The sequence below is a fragment of the Amblyraja radiata genome, chromosome 29 (genome assembly GCF_010909765.2).
Source record: "Amblyraja radiata isolate CabotCenter1 chromosome 29, sAmbRad1.1.pri, whole genome shotgun sequence".
Classification (NCBI taxonomy): domain Eukaryota; kingdom Metazoa; phylum Chordata; class Chondrichthyes; order Rajiformes; family Rajidae; genus Amblyraja; species Amblyraja radiata.
In genome coordinates, this window is record NC_045984.1 from 29,540,020 (window position 1) to 29,565,114 (window position 25,095).

Here is a 25,095-nt window from a genome sequence, read left to right on the forward strand (position 1 = left end):
CCGAATGGCCTACTCCTGCACCTATTTTCTATGTTTCCCTCAGAGCCCGCACACCTGTCCCCTGCATTGGTTGGCCTGGGAACCCTTCTTGGCCTTTTACCTCTGCTGCTTGTTCCAAAGACCACAGGTAGTAACAGTTTCTCCTTCATCTTTTTTTAATGAATGGAATTCATGTTTTGAACAGCAGAACTTGACTGGTACATAAGCGTATGACTTTGTACATCACACAAAAGGTCACCCCCCCCCCCCCCCCCCCCCCCCCCCGATGATCCAAGGATGCTCGGACATGTCCAGAGATCACTCACACTGAAGTAAGAACAATAAGAACAGTAAGAAACAACAACTAAGAGAGAGGAACTAGAACGGGATCACGCTAGACACTACAGTCTGCAGGTAACCTGACCATCAGTTCCATCCATTCCAAAACTTTATTTATTTTAACCAAAACAACTAAAAGTTCCAATTTCAAAAATAAATAAATGGATGAGGCATGTTCAAGAAACATAGAAAATAGGTGCAGGAGTAGGCCATTACGGCCCTTCAATATGATCATGGCTGATCATCCTACTCAGTATCCCATCCCTGCCTTCTCTCCATACCCCCTGATCCCTTTAGCCACAAGGGCCACATCTAACTCCCTCTTAAATATAGCCAATGAACTGGCCTCAACTACCTTCTGTGGCAGAGAATTCCACAGATCCACCACTCTCTGTGTAAAAAATGATTTTCTCATCTCGGTCCTAAAAGACTTCCCTCTTCTCCTTAAACTGTGACCCCTAGTTCTGGACTTCCCCAACATCGGGAATAATCTTCCTGCATCTAGCCTGTCCAACCCAAGAATTTTGTAAGTTTTGTAAGAAGGAACTGCAGATGCTGGAAAATCGAAGGTAGACAAAAAAAGCTGGAGAAACTCAGCGGGTGCAGCAGCATCTATGGAGCGAAGGAAATAGGCAACGTTTCGGGCCTATTTCCTTCGCTCCATAGATGCTGCCGCACCCGCTGCTTTTCTCCAGCATTTTTTGTCCAAAATGGACGAGGCAACTCTTCATCCCTCGAAAACTAACTCAGAGGCACAAGATTTCACCGATTTATTTCAAGGGTTTACCTCTCAGCTCGCTGCCGAATACAAGGTAAGAGCAGGCTTCAATAAATCAAACATTATTGCAGCACACAAGGCAGCTGTTGGGCGCCTGCATTAATCACAGTGCCTTGTGATTGAATTATCTCGAGATAAGTGGGTGAGTGAGAGCGACAGCAGGGGAAGGGGTGGGTGTTCAGCATTTCAGAAGGAGGTGGGGGGGGGGGGGGGATGTGAGGAAATAAGCTTGACTTGGCCCACAAACAAATTCTAAGCCTAACCTCCCACCTCGAACCCCAGCACTAGATATCACATTCACCCCCACCTGTGTCACCAACTCCTCAGGCGCTTATTTTTGGGGCAAAGATCAAAAGGCTGGTTAATGGCATCTCAACCCGTGACGGAGCAGAGACTTTATATACATGAAGAAGCCACAGTAGACTTGGTGAGCGTGATGGGAGGCAGCTGTGCACACAAGCAATGGGCAGGTGTCACATCACTGTGACTGACAATAGACAAAATGCTAGAGTAACTTAGGCTTTTATTCACTTGAGTTTAGAAGGATGAGGGGGTATCTTATAGAAACACATAAAATTATAAAAGGACTGGACAAGCTAGATGCAGGAAAAATGTTCCCAATGTTGGGCGAGTCCAGAACCAGGGGCCACAGTCATAGAATAAAGTGGAGGTCATTTACGACTGAGGTGAGAAAAAACTTTTTTTCACCCAGAGAGTTGTGAATTTATGGAATTCCCTGCCAGAGAGGGCAGTGGAGGCCAAGTCACTGGATGGATTTAAGAGAGAGTTAGATAGAGCTCTAGAGGCTAGTGGAATCAAGGGATATGGGGAAAAGGCAGGCACGGGTTATTGATAGGGGACGATCAGCCATGATCACAATGAATGGCGGTGCTGGCTCGAAGGGCTGAATGGCCTCCTGCTGCACCTAATTTCTATGTTTCTATGTAACTCAGTGGGACAGGGAGCATCTCTGGAGAGAAGGAATGGGTGACGTTTCGGGTCGAGACCCTTCTTTGGACTGAGAGTCACAGGAAAGGAAAACAAAAGATATAGACGTTGTCGCAGAGAGATATAGAACAATGAATGAAAGATATGCAAAAAAAGTAAGGATGAGAAAAAAAAGAGGCCATTGTTAGCTGTTTGCTGGGTGAGAACGAGAAGCTGGTGCGACTTGGTTGGGGGTGGGGGGGGGGTGGGCGGAGAGAGAGGGAATGTAGAGGTTACTCGAGGTTGAGTGGCACACTGCATTCAGTTAAGGGAGGGGGTGGGGGTGGGTCTTCAACTCGCGCTCCTGCTTTTAGTCTGAAGCAAAATACCAACCCAACGCTAACATATCTTGGAGCACTGGAGGATAAATACAACAACACACCCAGATGAATCATGGCCTGGCAGCTGCGCCCGTCTAAAATTCCCTGAATAAACAGAGGGTGTATGGTGACAGTGGGCCGAGGTGCAGCTTGATCCATGGGAGAGGCTGTAATAACACAGCAACAATTGACAGCCTTGCTGTAGGATTAGCACTCCCAACAGGCCACCCAGGCACCACAGCACGCCGAGCTCTCTCCACACGCAGCCACTGGAGGTGGGAGTTTCAGAGCCTCAAAGCAACCGGCCGCACAGCCCAGACACAGCGCACCGAGCTCCATCTCTCCGCCACAGGCAACTACTTAACACTCGCTCAAGTTCAAAAACAAGCTGGTATCACGTTCAAATTGCCAGTAAATAAATATGCTCTTTAGATTCCCTCAAACATCATTTATTTATAATTTACAAAACCTAGGTAACCGATCTCCAGTCGCGGATTTGTCACTCATTCAGGTAATCTGTACAGAAAGCAAACACCATCAAAATCCATTGGATGGTACGCACGCACACAAACAAAACATACAGCATGGACATACGAGCGCACACGCACACACACACATTTGCTGTTCTTCTCACTGCTTCTTCATTCCGGGTAGTTTTCCTGGTTTCTTCTCTTGCCCTCGGCCAACTCCGCCCACTCCTCGTCCACGGCCACCGAACACTCCTGTTGACAGCGAACAGCACTGGGTTACACCCGGCCAAAACGCCACACCTAAACCTTCCACCTTTTTAGTTTAGTTGCGAGGTACAGCGCGGAAACAGGCCCCTTGGCCCACTGAGTTTGCACCGACCAGTGATCCCAGCGCACTAACACTACCCGGCACACGCTGGGGAAAATACACCAAGCCAATTAAGCTGCAAACCTGTACGTCTTTGGAGTGTGGGAGGAAACCGAAGAACTCGGAGAAAACCCACGCGGTGTCACGGGAAGAATGTACAAACTCTGCACAGGCAGCAACCACAGTCGGGATCGAACCCGGGGTATGCACTGGAAGGCAGCAACTCTACCACTGCGCCACCTTTTCTTCGTCACAACATCCAGCACGAGGACAGCTTTGGGGAGTGCAGATCACGCTACAAACTACTGCACGGTGAAATGCTGGCTGGGACCCACCAACTTCTGTCACCAAATGGGATGCATGGTTCTTCTGAACACTGGTCTGATGCACGTTTCCCCTCCCCCCCCCCAACCCCCCCCCCCCCAACCCCCCCCCCCCCCCCCCCCTTGCCTCTCCTCACAATGAGGTATGGCTCCCACCAAGGTCAAGTTTATGGTCACAGAATTATAAGGATCAGAAGATCTCCAATCCAGGAAATGAGTAGTTACCCAGGCTGACACTTCAGCTGGGGGGAATAATGCCACATCAAAAGAAATATTAAACTGAAATGAAAAGCATTAAAAAAAAATGTCAATGTTGGAAATCAGAAACAAAAACAGGATATGTGGGAAATACTTAGGTCAGACGGCTTTTATGGGGGAGAAACATAAAAAACATGTTTCCCTTTTCAGTGATTTGTTTCACAATTTCCTGTTTTTATATTAAACCGAGGCCTCAACTCGCAATGGTATCAAACCTCTGTCATGGTGCAATTTCAGGGAATGAGCATTTACACGGGCTGTGTTGGGGGTAATCCTTTATCTTCATTGCTGAAAAGAGTCTGTACTGTCTACTGTCACTTTAGGGGGTGCTACAAGCACATTGCCTACACTATTTGCTATATTCCAGTATTGATGGCATGGGCTACAAGGGGCCTTGATACACCCCGAGACTGTATATCCTGAAGCTTTTCAAAACCAGAGAGCTCTGAGAAAGTGATCTGGAGCACTGTAATCATTTCCCTTTAAGGTCTTGATGGAGTGGACGTGAGAGGATGTTCTCACGAGTCTTAAGAGTCTAGGACCAGAGAGGCCATAGCCTCAGAATAGAAAGAGGTGCCTTTAGAAAGGAGATGAGGAGGAATTTCTTTAGTCCGAGGGTGGTGAATCTGTGGAATTAATTGCCACAAACGGCCATGGAGGACTTCAATGGGTATTTTTAAGGCGAAGATTGACAGATTCTTGATTAGCATGGGTGTCAGGGGTTATGGGGCGAAGGCAGGAGAATGTGGTTGAGAGGGAAAGATAAATCAGCCATGATTGAAAGGCGGAGTAGACTTGATGAGCAAAAGGGCCTAATTCTGCTCCTGGAACTCAAGAAGGAATGAATATCAGAGATAAGAGAGTATTTTGAGTGGTGAAGCCTAACTCATGGTGACAAAGCGGTAAGGGAGGCTTACTTCCATTCACTCCTCGTCACTGAGCCCAGGGTGAGGATCCTATTCATGTTCCCCATTTCCAGTTACAAATGGAGCATGGTCTTTCACCTTAGATGACCCGAGCCTGCAAGTGGTGAAGCGCATATAAGATTGTTAAGGGTTTGGACACGCAAGAGGCAGGAAACATGTTCCCGATGTTGGGGGAATCCAGAACCAGGGGCCACAACTTAAGAATAAGGAGTAAGCCATTTAGAACGGAGACGAGGAAACACTTTTTCTCACAGAGAGTGGTGAGTGTGGAATTCTCTGCCTCAGAGGGCGGTGGAGGCAGGTTCTCTGGATGCTTTCAAGAGAGAACTAGATAGGGCTCTTAAAAATAGCGGAGTCAGGGGATATGGAGAGAAGGCAGGAATGGGGTACTGATTGGGGATGATCAGCCATGATCACATTGAATGGCGGTGCTGGCTCAAAGGGCCAAATGGCCTACTCCTGCACCTATTGTCTATTGTTTATTGCGCTGTAAAACTGTTCTTAGTCTAATCACACATCCTTGAGCTCGGGCAGTAAGGAGGGGGCTGGGGAAGGGATGCTGCAAATGGAGTCGTGCATCAGGATGAAGCCATACCTCGTCCAGCCCCACCACTGGCACCGCGACCTTTCTGCTGCTGCTGCTGCTGCTTCTGCTGCTGGAGGCCACCGCGACCTCTGCCCTTCGACAGCACCTCCTCCTTCACCATGTCGATAATTTCATCGGGGATCCGGAGATACTTGATGGTACTACCACGGATGTAGCATTCCGGCATCTTCCAGAACTTGTCTCCATCCTGTAGAAAGGAGGGCAAACAGAAATCAGAGCTGCGGGGAGGAGATTCAGGAATAGCAACCTCTTCCATCAGGGGGATGGAGGAACGTGGTCTATCGTTATAGGTTAGGATTTCACTCCAAACCCCGAAACGTAATCAACTTCAGTTTAGTTAAGAGACACAGTGCAGAAACAGGCCCTTCGGCCCACCAAGTCCGCGCCAAACAGCGATCCCCACACTCTTACACTATCCTATACACACACTAGGGGCAATTTACAATTTTACAAGCCAATTAACCTACAAACCTATACGACCCGAGTGTGTGAGGAAACCAAAGATACCAGAGAAAACACACTCGAGTCACGGGGAGAAAGCACAAACTCCGTGCAGACAAGTAGCCGTAGGCAGGATCGAACCCAGGTCTTTGGCACCGTAAGGCAGCAACTGTACTGCTGCGCCACCATGCCGTTAACAGGAAAAGGGGCCGCACCACAATAACAGTTATTGCAGTGTTGTGTACTTGTGCTGTTGGAAATCGCACATAACACCCAAGTATTTTACAAGAGTGTTTTATGTCCAAATTCGGAACAATAAAATTCTTACTTGTGGCAGCACAACAAGTATGTAAACATTATACTCTGTACATTGTACATAGTGTAGCTATCAAATTTTTATTCACACATCCAGATATTATTTGCAGAAAAGCTGCCCTGTCCTTAAAAGTGCCAAATCGCTGTGTTACCCAGTGAAGAGACATCTCCGAGTATGGAATTTTTGATTCATTGTTTGATTGCAAGATACAGAATGGAAATAGTCCCTTGAGTCCATGCTGACTATCAATCAGCCATTCACACTTTTTCTATGCTATCCCACGTTCACATCCACTCCCTGCACACTGGGGACAAATGTTACAGAAGCCAATTTATCCTACAATCCAGCACGTCTTTGGGAGGAAACCAGAACACCCGGCGGAAACCCACGCGGTCACGGAGAATGAGCAAACTCCACGTGGACATCAGCCGAGGGCACTCTGGCGCTGCAATGCAGCAGCTCTGCCAGCTCTGATGCCTGATGAAATGAAATGGTGAAAAAAGGAGGAAATTGTGGTCTTATATAGTGTTAGACCTGCCCCCAGCAGTACTGTAGCCCAGTGTTGTACAGTGACAGAATGTGGGAAAGGAACTTTTTTTTAAATCCAAAGATACTATGGCTTGGGGTTTACTTGCTACCTTTCATAATCTCAGGGTGTTGCAAAAGGTTGCGAGTCCACGAAGTGTGGTCCCTGTCTAATGCAGCATCCTGATGCCATGTCAGCAGAAAGATCACTGGTACCACAAGGAAATCTGTCTGACACCAAGAGGTAACAACATCTCAACAAGACTCATTAAAATAACTCTTGTTCAATAAAGTAGCCAAATACTAGGAGGAGAGTGCTCATGTGCCAACTCCATCCACGGGCAGTCGTTCCACACGTCGCAATACAACATAGAATATTAATGTACCCTATTAAATAGGGCCGTCGGCCCTGTATTAGTGGCAAGTGGTCGTGAGATTTTGAATCAGGGGGATGGATTACATAAAAACCATAAAAATATAGAAAATATGTGCAGGAGGCCCTTCGGCCCTTCGAGGCAGCACTGCCATTCAATATGATCATGGCTGATCATCCAAAATCAGTACCCCGTTCCGGTTTTTCCCCCATATCCCTTGATTCCCTTAGCCCCAAGTGCTAAATTACCAGAGGAAGGAGGTTTAGGTTAGTTTTAGTTTAGAGATACAGCATGGAAATAGACCCTTCGGCACCAACCAGCGACCATCTGTACACTAGTTCTTTCTGATGCACTTGGGGCGATTTACAGAAGCCAATTAACCTACAAACCTGAATGTCCTTGGAATGTGGGAGGAATCCGGAGCACCCGGTGAAAACCCAAGCGCAGGGAGAACGTACAAACTCCATACAGACAGCATCCATAGTCAGGGTCAAACCTGTTGCTGTAAGGCAGCAACTCTTCCGCTACGCCACTGTGCCACCCGAGACAAAACAGGTTCCGTCTGCGTTATGGCCAGTGTTCCACACAAAATGCGACTGTGCTTCCTGCACTGAGGAAGTTGCATGTGACCATTGAAGCAAGGTGGTGGGGGGGGGGGGGTTGTTGTCACGCACTGTGCTGCTGATGGATTTCTAGGTAACAATCCAATCTTAAACCTGATATTACAGATCTTGCATTATTTTGCAGGCAAGCAAGATATCTGCTATTTGCCAAGCGATTAGATTGTTTCGATCATCACCTCCTCCAAAGCTGAGATATTTTACAGGCAATAAAATGATAAACATTGAAGGTCGAAGGCAAAGAAATTGAAGAGGGGAAACTTTCATTTGCGGGGAACTGCAATCTGGAATACACTGTCCGTGAGCATGTTCAATAAGACTTTTCAAAATGGAATTGGAGAAATGCTTTAAACGGATAGATCTGGGGTAAGAGTGTACAGGGCTCTTTCTGTGCTACATATTTCTCCGAGTAAAGAAAGAGAAACAATCAGGAATGGAGCTAGAAGTGACCAGCAGGCACAAGTGGCCAACTGGGTCTCAAGAGTCGGCTCCTATACTACGATCGTGTAAAATGAAGCAAAGGTTTTGCACAGGAGGTAAATAAAGCTACACCCTAAAGCAGCGCGAGCAGAGTTCCAGGAACAGACCTCACGGAAAACACACCTATTACTGAAAGTCTCACTTTCATACCAGACTGTAACGGCAGTTTCCAGATTTGAAGACAGAAGGGCACAGAACTGGAGACAACGCAGGCCCCTCACCAGGCAGCCAAGAGGTGGAAGCCTTGGCACATTGACAGAGAATATATTTCCACTTGGTGAGGAATCCAAAATAAGGGATCATATATAGAGGATAGTCACTAATAAATCCATTGTGATGTGCAGGTGAAATATCCCCGCCTCAAGATTAAAACTCACTATTTGGGTAATTGGCAGAAATTAAAGTTAAAAACAAAGTAGAAATATAGTTTTTAATTAATACATAGTCAAAAGACTAATGAGAGATAATAAAAGGATGTTCCTTTGGAATGGAGAGGAGGAGGAATTTCTTTAGTCAGAGGGTAGTGAATCTGTGGAATTCATTGTGGAGGCCATCGTTGGTAATTTATAAGGCACAGAATGACAGATTCTTGATTAGCAAGCATGTCTGGGGTTATGGGGAGAAGGCAGGGGGATAAGGTGGAGAGGGAAAGATAGATCAGCCATGATTAAATGGCGGAGTAGACTTGTTGGGCCAAATGGCCTAATTCTGCTCCTACGACTTAGGAAGAGAGACTGCAGATGCTGGAACCGTGAGCAAAAACTAAGTGCTGGAGGACCTCAGCCGGTCAGGCAGCATCTATGGAGGGAATACACTGATGATGTTTTGGGTTGTGACCCTTCTGCAGGCCAACTGAAATAGGGGAGGAAAAACTTGAAAGAGACGGATAGTTTGGGAGAGTGGGCAGAGAAGTGGCAAATGGAATATAGTGGAGTAAAGTGTGGAGTCATGCATTTTGGTAGTAGGAATAAAAGCGTAGACTATTATCGAAATGGGGAGAGAATCCAGAAATCGGAGGATTTGAGAGTGCTGGTGCAGGATTCCCAAAAATTTAATCAGCAAGTCGAATCAGTAGTAAAGAAAACAAACGCAATGCTAGCATTTATTTTAAGAGGGCTTGTATACAAAAACAGGGATGTAATGCTGAGGCTCAATAAGGCGCTGGTCAGGCCGCGTTTGGAATATTGTGAGCAATTTTGGGCACCGTATCTGACGAAGGTGTGCTGGCTCTGGAGAGGATCCAGAGGTTTACGAGAACGATCCCAGGAATGAGGTTAACATATGATGAGCGTTTCACGGCACTGGGCCTGTGCTTGCTGGACTTTAGAAGAATGCGGGGGGACCTAATTGAAACGTACAGAATAGTGAAGGTTATGGATAGAGTGGATTTAGAGAGGATGTTTCTACTAGTGGCAGTGTCTAGGACTGGAAGTCATAGCCGCAGAATTAAAGGACATTCTTTTTGGAAGATGAGGAATTTCTCTAGTCAGAGGGTGGTGAATCTGTGGAATTCTTTGCCACAGAATGCTGCGTAGGCCGTCGGTGGATATTTTTAAGGCAGAGATAGATTCTTGATTAGTACGGGTGTCAGCGGTCATAGGGAGAAGGCAGGAGAATGGGGTGAGGAGGGAGAGACATAGCAGCCATGATTGAATGGAAGAGTAGATTTGATGGGCCAAATGGCCTAATTCTGCTCCTATCCCATGATCTTATGAAAATAAGAGCAGGATGCATTGAGAGCAAGATTGAAAGGAAAAGGAAAGTCATTACTTGTCAGTCTGAAGAAAGGTCCTGACCAAAATCAAACCAATGGTGACCTATCTATTTTTTTCCCCAGAGATGCCGCCTTACCCACTGAGTTACTCCAGCACGGCAGCACCGCGATAAGAGTTGCTGCCTTACAGCGAATGCAGCGCCGGAGACCCGGGTTCGATCCAAACTACGGGTGCCGCCTGTACGGAGTTTTACGTTCTCCCCGTGACCTGCGTGGGTTTTCTCCGAGATCTTCGGCTTCCTCCCACAGTTTAAGAATAAGGGTTAAGCCATTGAGAACAGAGATGAGGAAACACCTTTTCACACAGAGAGTTGTGAGTGTGGAATTCTCTGCCTCAGAGGGCGGTGGAGGCCGGTTCTCTGGATACTTTCAAGAGCGAGCTAGATTGAGCTCTTAAAGATAGCGGAGTCAGGGGATATGGGGAGAAGACAGGAACGGGGTACTGATTGTGGATGATCAGCCATGATCACATTGAATGGCGGTGCTGGCTCGAAGGGCCGAATAGCCTACTCCTGCACCTATTGTCCAAAGACGTTCAGGTATGTATGTAGGTTAATTGGCTTGGTAAATGTAAAAATTGTCCCTAGTGGGTATAGGATAGTGTTAATGTGTGGGGATCGCTGGTCAGCGCGGACCCGGTGGGCTGATGGGCCCATTTCCGCGCTGTACCTCTAAAACTAAAAAACTAAAACAATTTATGTCTGTCTTTGGTATAAACTAGCATCTGCAATTCATTTTTTATTACACTTCTTTTCCTTGCAATTTTGCTCTCAATGTAGTCCATTTGTCGCATTCTAATGGATCAAGTGGCGGGGCACAAGCATTGAATTGAATACTTCTCAACTGTATATTCTGAGAGAGTACCTGATCAAGATGCAAAAGGCTGAAAAGGCATTTATAAAATTCTAGATTTAATCACATTAAGCCGTGCACTCCAGTCATCAATGTGATACTTCATGCAAAAGCACCCTTATTTTTAAATAATCAGTCCAAGATGCTTTGGTGGAGTAGCCACCCAGTTCCCATCCACTGCACATTTCCTCTTTCCCATTCACAATCAACAGAGCCTCCTTTATACCTTTTGCAGCCATCAAGGCAAGCAAGTGAAAGGGGAACTGATCAGTGCCTGGAGTGGTTCGCATTTCCCATTGCCTGGTGCGTCAGTGGCAGGATATCGCTTGCATTCATTCCCACACCAATCCAATAAGGAACTAGCAATGTCGTGTGGTGTCATTTACACAGACAGATCACATTGTCAAGTCATTTGCCAGAAAAAACCAAGTGTGCTCACAACATCTCAGTGATCTACTACAGTCATTTGTGAGTCGTGGGCTTTGCCAAACTGCTTCTGAAAGATTATTTTCTTACACAATCTTGTTAGCAACAAACAGGAAGGGGCCTTTCACCATATTTAAGCCTGTTCCATAATTTGATCATGTAATGGTTGGTGCTCATTTTAATTCCATACCCTTCAAGATATTTACCCCACAAAAATGCATCATTTCTCAATTGACAACCCCCCACCCCCCCCCACAATTTCTTGATTTAGGTTTCTACTGCCCACTGTGTCACCATCCCCACCCCCCTTCTGTCAACTACCCCTGAAACCTTGCTCTGTGCTGACGTCTTCATTTTAAATGAACAGATTCAATAAACGGAAAGTAGACACAAAATGCTGGAGTAACTCAGCGGGTAAGGCAGCATCTCTGGAGAGAAGGAATTGGCGATGTTTTGGGTCGAGACCCTTCTTCAGACTCTCTTTCAGATTAAATAAACAGATACACTGAATGATGTGCAACTTACCCTGGATGTGCAAATCACCTCCCGCAGGTTGATGTTCATCCAGTTGTCACAGCTGACCAGGTGACCATTGTATGTCTCTCCGTTCTTCAACTCCACAAGCTGTTAAACACAAACACACATTTTACTCAGTGGCACACAATTTCTCAAGCACCGTTACTTTACATCATATCCTGGTATCGCCCCTTGGATGGACCTCAGCAGCCCATTCCAATTGATGTACGGTCTTTAATTTGACCTTCTTTGGTGAACCTCACCCTGGAGCCAGCTCCTGTCAAAGTCAGCCTCTTTTCCTGATGCCAAGATGTTATAATGGCCATGTTGTGTGTGTGTGTAGGGCTGACAGCACAGTGGCGCAGCAGTACAGTTGCTGCCTTACAACGTCAGAGACCCGGTTCCAATCCTGACAATGGGTGTTGTCTGTGCAGAGTTTGCACGCTCGCTCTGTAACTGCATGGGCTTCTCCGGTTTAACAGAGAAGCACCGGTTTCATCCCAATCACCAAAGACATGTAGGCTTGTAGGTTAATTGGCTTGTGTAAATTATCCCGTGTGTAGGATAGAACTAGTGTGTGGATGATCGTTGGTCGACTGGGACTCGGTGGGCCAAAGGGCCTGTGTCCACACTATCTCTAAAATAAAACTAGGGACAATTTACAGAAGCCAATTTACTTACAAACTTACACGGCTTTGGAGTGTGGGAGGAAACGAGAGCACCCAGAGGAAACCCACGCGGCCACAGGGATAACGTACAGTCGTTCAACTGAGACCATAAAAGATTGTGGTCAAGAGTGGGATGGAGGGCTCCACTCCAAAATCTTGCGCCATGAACAAAGCATTCAAATTAAAGCACCTTCAGCATCCAGTAATTCTCAGAGCATGGCAAGGCTCTAAAAGCACATCGTCAGCAGCAGCTGAGCGTGGGAAACTGGTATCAAAACAAAACTAGCTGCCACTTTTCACACAGTAAATATGATCTGAGAACATTTTCATTGGCTGCACAGACTATTGGGAAGCCCTGAGATTCTGAAAAGTGATACAGACGCAAGAATCCTTTCCTGGAGTTCCACATGTGTTTCTCATCACAAACAGGGTGGGGCTGACCTGCACAGGACCCAGAACATAGGAATGGCTGAGAGTTGGGTGATAAGTAAAATCAGTGAGGGAATGAATTGCTGATGTTCTCAAAGGTTCCAGAAGATTCCACAACCCCCCCCCCCCCCCCCCCTCTGCTTTTCCTTCATCTCTCTCACAGGGCATAGGTTCAAGGTGAAGTGAGAAAGATTTTATAGGAATCCGAGGGGTAACTTTTTCACACAAAGGCTGGTGGGTGCATGGAAGGAGCTGCCGATGGAGGTAGTTGAGGCAGGTTTAAGAATCAATTAGACAGGATCACGGGTAGGACCGGTTTAGAGGGATGGTGCCAAACCCAGGCAAGTGGGACTAGTATAGATGGGACATGTTGGTCGGTGTGGGCAAGTTGGGCCGAGGGGCCCGTTTCCACACTATGACTCCCTCCATTTCCTTTCTGATTATCAGCATGTGGTGTGAATGGATAAAAAGGCCACCTGGAATGGAAACTGCTTGCAGCAATTCTGAGCAGAAGGGGTGGGCATGGCGGCGTAGAGGAAAAGTTGCTGCCTTACAGCGCTTGCAGCGCCGGAGACTCAGGTTGGAACCCGGGTCTGTATGGAGTTTGTACCTTCTCCCTGTGACTGCATGCGTTTTCTCCGAGATCTTCGGTTTCCTCCCACATGCCAAAGGCGTACAGATTTGCAGGTAAATTGTCCCTAGTGTGCGTAGGATAGTGTTCGTGCGCGGGGATCGCTGGTCTGTGTGGACTCGGTGGGCCCGTTTCCTCGCAGTATCTCTAAACTAAACTGAGCAATGCTAACTCATGAAACTATGTATTGACTCAACGTAGGCAGGCGGCCTGACTGCGACTGTTCCACAAACAAACATTTATAAACACAAACTCTCCAGACAGGCTCAGCAACATCAAACTCCACCACAGAACACCAAGGGTGGGGATTTTCGAGACATGCTGTAGTAAAGTGGAACACCCAGAGACAGTTGTCTGAGTGCATTGAAGGAGCCCAATTCACAAAGAAACAGGATTGGAGGCTGGAATTAAGCACTTCAGTGTATGGGTTAAATTTCCTGCAAATTCCAACTTGTTTGAACAGCACAGACTGCCATCTAAACAAAGCAGTTCAATACACAGTGCCCTCCATAATGTTTAGGACAAAGACCCATCATTCATTTATTTGCCTCTGTACTCCACAATTTGAGATTTGTAATAGAAAAAAAATCACATGTGGTTAAAGTTCACATTGTCAGAATTTAATTAAGGCCATTTTTATACATTTTGGTTTCACCATGTGGAAATTACAGCAGTGTTTATACATTGTCCCCCCCCATTTCAGGCACCATATTGTTTGGGTCACAGCAATGTCATGTAAATGAAAGTAGTCATGTTTAGTATTTTGTTGCCTATTCTTTGAATGCAATGACTGCTTGAAGTCTGCGATTCATGGACATCACCAGTTGCTGGGTGTCTTCTCTGGTGATTCGCTGCCAGGCCTGTATTGCAGCCATCTCAATAGTCAATAGTCAGATTTATTCGTCACGTGCACAATAAAGTGCAGTGAAATGAACTTGCCAGCAGCGGTACAATAAAAAAAGAACACACAATACACAATATAAATTAGCAATACACAATAGCATTCATCACTGTAGTGGAAGGCACAAAGTTTAGTCAGTCCTCCTCCATTTCCCCCCGTGGTCGGGACCACAACCCTCCGCAGTCCCCGCTGCGGGAGGCCAGATGTGCAGACAAGGCAAGTCCTGAACCCCCCACACCACCCCCCACACAAGACACACCGAGAAACATTAAAAACACACATTGGGACATACTAAAAAAAAATTTAAATGTGTAGAAAATGACTAACAGGCTGGCAGGGCAGCCGGGGCTCACAGCGCCCCCACCGACCTTTAGCTTATGCTTGTTTTGGGGGCTAGTCCCCTTCAGCTTTCTCTTCAGCATATACTGTAAAAGGCATGCTCAATTGGATTCAGATCGGGTGATTGACTTGGCCACTCAAGAATTGATCATTTTTTAGCTTTGAAAAGCTCCTTTGTTGCTTTAGCAGTATGTTTGGGATCATTGTCTTGCTGTAGAATTAACCACTGGCCAATGAGTTTGGAGGCATTTGTTTGAACTTGAACAGATAAGATGTGTCTATGCACGTCAGAATTCATTATGCTACCACCATCAGCAGTTGTATCATCAATGAAGATAATGAGCCAGTACCTTCAGCAGCCATACATGCCCAGGCCATGTTTCACAGATAAGGTGGTATGCTTTGGATCTTGGGCAGTTCCTTCTCTCCTCCATACTTTGCTCTTGCCATCACTCTGATACAAGTTAATCTTCGTCTCATCTGTCCACTAGACCTTTTTCCAGAACTGTGGTTGTTCTTTTAAGTACTTCTTGGCAAACTGTAACCTGGCCATCCTATTTTTGCAGCTAACCAGTAGTTTGCATCTTGCAGTGTAGCCTCTGTATTTCTGTTCATGAAGTCTTCTGTGGACGGTGGTCATTGACAAATCCACACCTGACTCCTGAAGAGTGTTTCTGCTCTGTGGGGCAGGTGTTTGGAAGTTTTTCTTTATTATAGAGAGAATTCTTCTGTCGTCAGCTGTGGAGGTCTTCCTTGGCCTGCCAGTCCCTTTGCGATTAATAAGCTCACCAGTGCTCTCTTTTTTCTTAATGATGTTCCAAACAGTTGATTTTGGTAAACCTAAGGTTTGGCTGATGTCTCTAACAAATTTATTCTTGTTTCTTAGTCTCATAATGACTTATTTGACTTTCATTGGCACAACTTTGGTCCTCATGTTGATAACCAGCAATAATAGTTTCCAAAGGTGATGGAAAGACTAGGTGCTGAGAGCTCTTTGATACCTGCATGAAGGAGGCAATTAAACAAGCCTGAGCAATTACAAACACCTGTGAAGCCATGTGTTCCAAACATTATGGTGCCCTGAAATGGGGGGGACTATGTAAAAACACTGCTGTCATTTCTACACGGTGAAAACAAAATGTATAACAATCCCCTTTAATAAAATTTGACAATGTGCACTTTAAACACATGTGATTTATTTTAATTACAAATCTCAAATTGTGGCATACAGAGGCAAATCAATAAATGATGGGTCTTTGTCCCAAACATTATGGAGGGCACTGTACTTCCCAGTTCCACCACCATGCATTTGGTGAAGCCAGCTCCAGTCCACACACCACAAGTGACTCAGCTGGTAACCCTTATAAACACCAGATTATCAATCTGTTGGGATCTTCCAGAAATCAAAGTCTAATCTCATGGATAACAGGCCTCGTGGCCTCTTTAAAATTGTCCCTAGTGTGTAGGGAGGGGATGCAAAAACATAGAACCAGTGCGAATGGGTGGTTGATAGTAAGTGTCAATTTGGTGGGCCAAAGGACCCGTGTCCATGCTGTCACTTTTAATTCAAATTTGAATATAGGTGCAAATACTTGGGGACAAACCCTGCATGCCATTAGAAAAGTGGTTTGTATTATTTTCTTTAAACAACCGGCATTTCTACAACATTTGTACCAGACTGAAAAGTGGAAGGTGAATTCTTAGGAGTTTATTTAGGGGAAAAAAATTATACCATTCGATGTTCAGAAGCTCAGACAAACAAGCAATCAATGGGACAAGGTACAAGTAGGTGAAGTGGAGTTATCGCTCTCCAAAATGATCAGCACATGATACAGCATTCAACCAGACTCACCATGGGATGATTCTGTGCTGTCTTCAGTAACGAGAGGGGCAGCTGAAACACAAAAATAATTAAATGAAACCCGAGAAGAATCGGCTTTGCATGATATTGGAGTTTAAAATTAAGATACACCTCCCACTAAAACACTCCCCGTTCCCTCACAACGACAGACTCATGTTCGATCCTGGCCTCGCGTGTTGTCAATGCGGAGTTTGCATGTTCTGTGACCGCATGGGGTTCCACGCACATCCCAAAAATGTGCAGGTTTGTAGTTTAATTTGCTCCTAGTGCATAGGAAGTAGATAAAGAGAGCCGAGATAGAACTAGTACGAATAGGCGACTAGTGGTCGGCCTGTACTCGATGGGTTGAAGGGCCGAATTCCATGCTGAATCTCTAAAACTAAAATCCAGCAGCATGTCAAAATAATTAAAGAGTAACTAAATGCAAGGGAGGATTTATTTCTGCGTAGTTTGGTTCGCAGGAAGCAGCACAGCAGAGAAGGTGGCGAAGAGAGGTGTAATGTGAGCTCTTCCAGCCACTAATGACCATATATAATAATAATAATAATAATAATATATTTTATTGTCATTGCACGTCAGTGCAACGAGATTTAGTGTGCAGCTCCACTGATGTACAAGAAAGGTAAATAAATACAATACATAAATAAGCGAGCTGAATTGATTGACGTGACCATCTGAGGGAGACTGTCCAAAGTGGGTGGGTGGGGGGTCACTCATTTGGGCCGGTTCAGAGCCGCTATAGCTCTTGGGATAAAACTGTTCCTGAGTCTGGAGGTTCGGGCGTAGAAGGCCTTGTAACGTCTGCCGGAGGGAAGTAGTTGAAACAGACCGTGACAGGGGTGTGATGAGTCCTTATGGATGCTGAGGGCCTTCCTGAGGCACCGCGTGTGGTAGATGCCCTCTGAGGCTGGTAGCTCTATCCCGATGATCCGCTGCGCTCTGTTGACGACGCGCTGAAGAGCTCTCCTCTCCGTCTCCGTGCAGCTGAGATACCACACAGAGATGCCATACGTTAGTATGCTCTCTGTGGTGCAGCGGTAGGACGTTGTCAGCAGCTGTTGGGGCAGACCAGTCTTTTTTAATGTCCTCAGGAAGAACAGTCGTTGCTGTGCCTTCTTGACCAGCGCAGCAGTGTTTGTGGACCATGTGAGGTCTTCTGAAATGTGAGTGCCCAGAAACTTAAAGCTGGACACTCTCTCCACACTTTCCCCGTAAATGGAGATTGGGGCGTGTTCTCCAGTATGGGACTTCCTGAAGTCAATAATCAGCTCCTTGGTCTTGGAGGTGTTTAGTGCCAAGTTGTTATTGGCGCACCAGTCCGCCAGGTTCTGCACCTCCGCTCTGTAGTTTGTTTCATCACCGTTGGTGATCAGCCCAATCACTGTTGTGTCGTCTGCAAACTTCACGATGGTGTTGGTGTCGAATGCAGGGACACAGTCGTGAGTGAAGAGGGAGTAGAGCATGGGGCTTAGTACACACCCCTGTGGTGTGCCGGTGCTCAGGGTGATAGTGGGGGACAGGTGCGGGCCCAGTCTCACTGCCTGCGGTCGCTCCGTGAGAAAGTTCAGGATCCAATCGCATATCGGTGAGCTGAGGCCTAGCTGGTGGAGTTTGGTGGTGAGCTTGGTGGGGATGACCGTATTGAATGCAGAGCTATAGTCAATGAAGAGGATCCTCACATACGTGCCCTGTCTGTCCAGGTGAGTCAGGACAGTGTGAAGGGCCAGAAAGATGGCATCCTCTGTCGATCTATTTGCCCTGTATGCAAATTGATGGGAGTCCAGTAAGGCAGGGATGCTGGATTTAATATGGGAGAGGACCAGCCTTTCGAAGCACTTCATTGGGATTGGAGTTAGGGCAACCGGCCGGTAGTCGTTGAGGTTGGTGATTTTGGACTTTTTCGGCACCGGCACTATGGTGGCTGTTTTCAGGCACTTGGGGACCGTTGCTAGAGAAAGAGACAGATTGAAGATGCTCGTGAATACCTCCGCCAGCTGTCCAGCACAGTCCTTTAATACCCTTTCCTGGACTCCATCCGGGCCTGCAGCCTAGCGTGGATTGATCCTACGCAGAGCGCACTGTCCCTCCTGAGTGCTCAGTGTTAAGGCCTGTCCCTCCGCTATGGCCGGGGTTATTCCACACCTGGTGGTGTTGCCAGTTTCGAACCGGGCAAAGAAGGTGTTTAGTTCGTTGGCCAGTGTGATATAACCGTGGGGCAGGCGGGGGGGCAGGCGGGGCTGTTCTTGTAGTCAGTGATGTCCCTGACCCCCTGCCACATGCTTCTGGTGTCCGCGGTATTGAAGTGGTCTTCTACCCTTTGCATGTGGATGACTTTGGCCTTTTTTATGCCTCTGTTCAGGTTCGACCTGGCCGCACTGTAAGCAGAAGTGTCCCTGGATTTAAAGGCGTTGTTGCGTGCCCTTAGCAGATCCTGAACCTCCTTGTTCATCCAGGGTTTCCGGTTTGGGAACATCTTTATTTGCTTGTCCACTGTGACAGTCTCCACACAGCAGTTGATGTAGGAGAGCACAGTGGATGTGTACTCCTCCAAGTCTATCTCTGTACCACTGGTAGCCTGTTGTGCAAACAGGTCCCAGTCGGTGCGATCAAAGCAGTCCTGGAGTTGTAGGGTGGCGTCCTCGGGCCATATTTTGACCGTCCCTATTGCAGGTTTGGTCTTGCGGATGAGCGGTCTGTATGCAGGCAATAGAAACAGTGAGAGGTGATCGGATTGTCCCAGGGATGGGCGGGGGAGAGCTCTGTATGCGTCCTTGATGTTGGTGTACACTTTATCCAACGTGTTTGAGCCCCTGGTAGGGCACTGCACATGCTGGTGGAATTTGCGGAGTGTGGCACGTAGGTCGACCTGGTTAAAGTCCCCTGCAACAATGAAGGCACCGTCGGGGTGAGCATCCTGCTGCTTACTGATGGCCGAGTGCAGCTGTGCTAGTGCTAGGTTAGCATTAGCCTGTGGTGGGATGTATATGGCCATGATGATAACCACAGTAAACTCCCGAGGCAGGTAAAACGGTCTACATTTAAGCAGTAGGTATTCCAGGTCTGGGGAACAGTAGCTCTCTACTGCAGTGTGGTTGGTGCACCAGTCATTGTTGATGTAGATGCAGAGCCCGCCACCCTTGCTCTTACCGGAGTCCTTTGTTCTATCAGCACGATGCAGTTGGTCAGGTCCACAGCCCCATCGGGAAACAGCGCGCTGAGCCAGGTCTCTGTGAGGATTAGCACACAGCAGTCTTCCAGGGATCGCTGGGTGTTGATCCAGCCTTACCTCATCCAGCTTGTTGGTGAGTGACCGGACATTCGCGAGAAAGACGCTTGGGAGCGATGGTCTTTGTGGAGCCTTCCGTAGCCTGTGCTGCACCCCCGCTCGCCTTCCACGTTTCTGCTTCCGTTCCCGGCGCTTGCTCCGTCTCCTGCCCTCCGGAGTGGTGATCCAAGGGGCTTTTCTGCCCAGCTCCGACGGGATTTTGGTAAGGGTACTGTAGTACTCACATGCCAGTTTCTCGCAGCCACGTCCGATGCTGAGTAGTTCCGAGCGGCTCCATGTGCGACCCGTCGGGATTGCGATGCGGGTCTTGGATTCCCTCGTCATGTAGGTGAGTTTCTTCTTATGGTTCCTGGGGTTTCCGGGGTTACTAGGGTTCCTATGGGTTCTAGGAGTTCTGGGGTTTTTAATTACCTTGTTTTTCCAGCCGCGTTCGGTACCGGGCTGCTCCGAGTTAACTCGGGCTTGGGAGCGCAAAGCCGCTGGGTCTGGACGCGCCGCCATCTTCATTCTCGCATCACATAACAGTATACATAAGACCAGAAACCTCAGCATTGCACAGACTTCAATATGATTTCTCCCTTCATTACATCAACCGCCAGCTTTAATCGGACTCGTGCATTCGCACCCTATACCTCCAATATCTCTTCAAATCTGGTGGAAAAGGTCTGATGTTGCACTCGAATTTATATAAGCCTGGTTAAAAATTATCTGGAGTTAGTATACTCATTTGTGACCATATCACAGGTCATGGAGGACACAGATCTGTCAATAATCATTGTGAGGGTCAAATAAGTCAATTATGAATGAAGCAATTACAGACAGGTACACGGGTAGGACCATTTTAGAGGGATAGGGGTCAAACACAGGCAAGTGGGACTAGTATAGATAGGACATGTTGGTTGGTGTGGGCAAGTTGGGCCGAAGGGCCTGTTTATACACCGTATGACTCTCTCCATGTCCTTTCGAATTAGCAGCATGTGGTGTGAATGGATGGAGAGGTCATGTCGAATGGAAACGGCTAGTAGCAATTCTGAGCAAAAGGCAACATCCTTTTCTCCAGGGATGCTGCCTGACCCGCTGAGTTACTCCAGCATTTTGTGTCTTGTTTTATAAACCAGCATCTGCATTTCCTTGTGTTTCAGTCAATTATGAGGACAGGCTTCACAGATCATTTGAGATTTTTTTAAATATAGAAAATTAAAGCTGATCTTATTAAAATTGTGAGATTATAAAATTTTATGATGGAGTTCAACCAGAAATATTTTTCAAAGAGCAATCACTCCCACAGGCACATCGACTCAAATTGTCTCCTGCTCGGTCATTCTATGATTCATTCTGGTGGCGTGTGGGGGCACCTAGTGTTGCAGAAGCAAAATGTAAGGAAACAGGTTCTGAAATCGTCCATTCAGCACCTGGGAACCAGTGCACCATTGAAACATAGAAAATAGGTGCTGGAGGAGGCCATTCGGCCCTTCGAGCCAGCACCGCCATTCATTGTGATCATGGCTGATCGTCCCCAATTAATAACCCATACCTGCCTTCTCCCCATATCCCTTGATTCCACTAGCCCCTATCTAACTCTCTCTTAAATCCATCCAGTGATTTGGCCTCCACTGCCCTCTGTGGCAGGGAATTCCACAAATTCACAACCCTCTGGGTGAAAAAGTTTTTTCTCACCTCAGTCTTAAATGGCCTCCCCTTTATTCTAAGACTTTGGCCCCTGGTTCTGGACTCGCCCAACATTGGGAACATTTTTCCTGCATCTAGCTTGTCCAGTCCTTTGACTGGACAAGCTTGCATGAGATCATGACAGAACAATCAATCAGTACTCAATTGTCTTCACTCATTAACCATATCCCTCACTTTAATTGGTCTCAGAGACAACAATAAGTGAAGAAATTCTACAACTAAATCCCAAATGGCCAATTCCTTGGTTCCTTGCTTTGAGTATCAATCTTTTTAAACCCCTCAAGAATCACTTCTTTCCTCTGGATCACTCTGCTTAATTTCAAGAATTACAAACCTGGCCCGTTTCATCATGAGACAACTAGATCAGCCCAAGCATAATGTAGTGAATCCTATTTACCCCTAGACAAATATATCCGGAACAGGTTATTTTAGAACCAGCGCGCATCAGGAAGCACTCCTTCACACAATGGTCAGTGGAAATTTGGGGCTCTCTGCCCCAAAGAGTTGCTGAAGCTCAATGGGGTGGGATCAATGTAAAATACTGAGACGAGTAAAAGATTTGTGTTGGACAGGTAAAAGAACTACAGAGGTAAAGCTAGTACATGATAACTGAATGGTTGAATGTGCTCAATTTGATTTGAGTTTATGTCGTAAGCTTTGATCATATACATTGTCCTCTTTACAAGTTTTCTCCATTTTTAATTAGTAGTTTAGTTTAGAGCGTGTCAAAACAGGCACTCTTCGGCCCACCAAATCCACGACAACCAACAATCACCGCGCACACTAGTTCTATCCAGGGGCCACAGTTTAAGAATAAGGGGTAAGCCATTTAGAACGGAGACGAGGAAACACTCGAGTGGTGAGTCTGTGGAATTCTCTGCCTCAGAGGGCAGTGGAGGCAGGTTCTCTGGATACTTTCAAGAGAGAGCTAGATAGGGCTCTTAAAAATAGCGGAGTCAGGGGATATGGGGAGAAGGCAGGAACGGGGTACTGATTGGGGATGATCAGCCATGATCACATTGAATGGAGGTGCTGGCTTGAAGGGCCGAATGGCCTACTCCTGCACCTATTGTCTATCCATCCTACACACTAGGGACAACTTGCAGAAGCCTATTAGCCTACAAGCCACCACGTCTTTATAGCTGCAGGAGTTGCACTAATAAAGTCTGCGCATAATTATCTTTATTTGAATTAAGGCAGTTTAGACAACTTCATGTTTTTTCCCAAAATATTACTTCTCAACCTAATCTGCAGAGTTGAGATTCTTGAGATTTTATATCCGAGTAAATTGTTGCAAATTGCTCCAAACTAATGTAATACAATGACGCAGCAATTTAGAAATAATCTGCAAGCATCATTCATGGAACATTTAGGAGCGCCAGCTTTGGAAACACTGTCATTTCAGACAAAATGTACACATTCCAAACAAATGGAAAATATTTTGCCTGCAAGCCAGAACTTATTGAAACTTCTAATCACTCTCTAAAACATGACAATCTCATCCTTACAGCTGTATCCTGCTTATTTTCACAATATAAGTTCCTCTGTCATGAAACAGTGCCACCATTGGCAGAGGATGCCTTTACAGTCTGGGGATGCATTCCCAGGAACAAGTTCTGGTAGATTTGGTACTAAAATTGTTTAATAAAGCATAACCAAAAATGTGTCGTTGATGGTACTGAGATAAATGATCAGCCATAATAATATTGAAGGGCAGAACATGCTCAAAGGACTCTTGCTCTTATTTTCTACATTCCTTCCTGGGATGAGAGGATTGTCCTGGCAACAGAGGCTCAACCAGGTGATGAGAGGGAGTGTGAAAGGGTTACATGCAGTGTTTGTATGCACCCCTTTCCCCATCCCCTTTGCCCCCATTTTATCAGCGCAGCTCGACATAGAAAAAAAATTATTAGGTGCAGGGGTAGACCATTTGGCCCTTCGAGCCAGCTCCGCCATTCAATATGATCATGGCTGATCATCTAAAATCAGTACCCCCATTCCTGCTTCCCCTCCCCCCCATATCCCTTAATTCCTTTCACCCTAAGAGCTAAATCTAACTCTCTCTTGAAAACATCCAGTGAATTGGCCTCAACTGCCTTCTGCGGCTGAGAATTCCAGATTCACAACTCTCTGGGTGAAGACGTTTTTCCCCATCTCAGTCCTAAAAGGCCTATGCCTTATTCTTAAACTGCAACCCCTGGTTCTGGAACCCCCCCAACATCGGGTACATTTTCTTGCATCTAGCATGTCCAATCCTTTAAGAATTGTATATGTTTCTATAAGATTCCCTCTCATCCTTCCAAATTCCAGTGAATACAAGCCCAGTCGACCCATTATTTCATCATATGTCAGTCCCAGCATCACGATAGTTAACCTGGTGAACCTACACTGCACTCCCTCAAAAGCAATAATGTCCTTCCTCAAATCAGGGAACCAAAATTGCACAAACTACTTGTTTAACTGTTCTGCCATTTATTTGTTTCCCATTATAAATTCACTCATCTTCTGTCCTCCTTTTGTGTCCCTCTGTCCCCTAGCATTGGTTCCCACACCCCTGCCCTGATTAGACCATATTTAATTAACTGTATTGTTGGGTTGTACTAAGCACAATGTGTTACGCCTGTACTCATGGATCAGAAACACCCAACAAGTCTGAAGATGGGACAGTCAGCATCTCTGAAGAGAAGGAATCTCCAGAGATGCAGCCTGTCCCGCTGAGTTACTCCAGCACTTTGTGTTTGTCCCCACAAGTACCAGCGGCCTTTCCTTCACAACCAGACGGCGTCATCCTCCTCTCGTCTCGTCTCCTCCTTCAGCCCATCGCCTGTCCCACCCGCATCCACTCATTCCTGTCTCTCTGTCTCTCCTCTTTCTCTCTCCCCTCCTCCATCCATCCATCCTTCTACTTTCGCTCTCGCCGACTTTTCTCACCATTTTTCCGCCGCTTTTCTTCTTTCTCCGTGAAATCCCCGGACCGGCTGCAACCAAACTTGCTGAATCAGTCCGCCCGCCTCCTCCCCTGAGCGACGGCCGGCTGCGCCAATCATAGAAGGCGCTCGCAGCACCGCCCATTCTCCGATTGGCTGAGGCCAGGAAGCCAATCAGCGAAGGCAGCATGTTTGGTCGGTCGGCGGGGAGGAGCCGTAGATTGTATTGGCGGACGTCGCAGTGGCGGGAAAGAGCAGCTGTCGCGAAGTGCGGCCTAGTTCAGTGCTGCAGCGTGGAAACAGGCCCTTCAGCCCTTCAGCCCTTCAGCCCACCAGCGATCCTCGTACACACGAGGGACAATTTACAATTTTCACCGAAGCCAATTAAACATCAAACCTAGTTTTAACCCTTGTAGAGGTGCCAACATCATATTGGCACATTTTATCACAAGAAAATTACTGAATGTTAGTAACAAAAGAATTGAGAAATTCCGGTGAAAACATAACAACTGGTGAATCTTGGGGCTTGAAAATCCATATTTAAGAGTTGAAGATGGCAATATTGAGAGTAATGACAATGGTGATTATGTCACATGAGGTGTATCATGCCATGAACAAGCTGTCCAACAACAAAAGTCTAAAGTCACCAACCTGAACGACTACCGCCCGGTTGCCCTAACTCCAAT

General features: G+C 46.6%; 1 protein-coding gene across 1 annotated transcript; it reads right to left on the bottom strand.

The window, feature by feature from the left end:
* Positions 1–2,836: 2,836 nt before the first annotated feature.
* Positions 2,837–24,508, bottom strand: lsm4 (LSM4 homolog, U6 small nuclear RNA and mRNA degradation associated). Its single transcript, XM_033047095.1, has 5 exons — positions 24,414–24,508; positions 16,499–16,540; positions 11,688–11,786; positions 5,343–5,541; positions 2,837–3,125 (listed from the first exon to the last, which is right to left on the bottom strand). Exons 1-5 carry the CDS (start codon positions 24,414–24,416, stop codon positions 3,034–3,036), a joined length of 435 nt encoding a protein of 144 aa, XP_032902986.1. The 5' UTR covers positions 24,417–24,508; the 3' UTR covers positions 2,837–3,033.
* Positions 24,509–25,095: the final 587 nt, after the last annotated feature.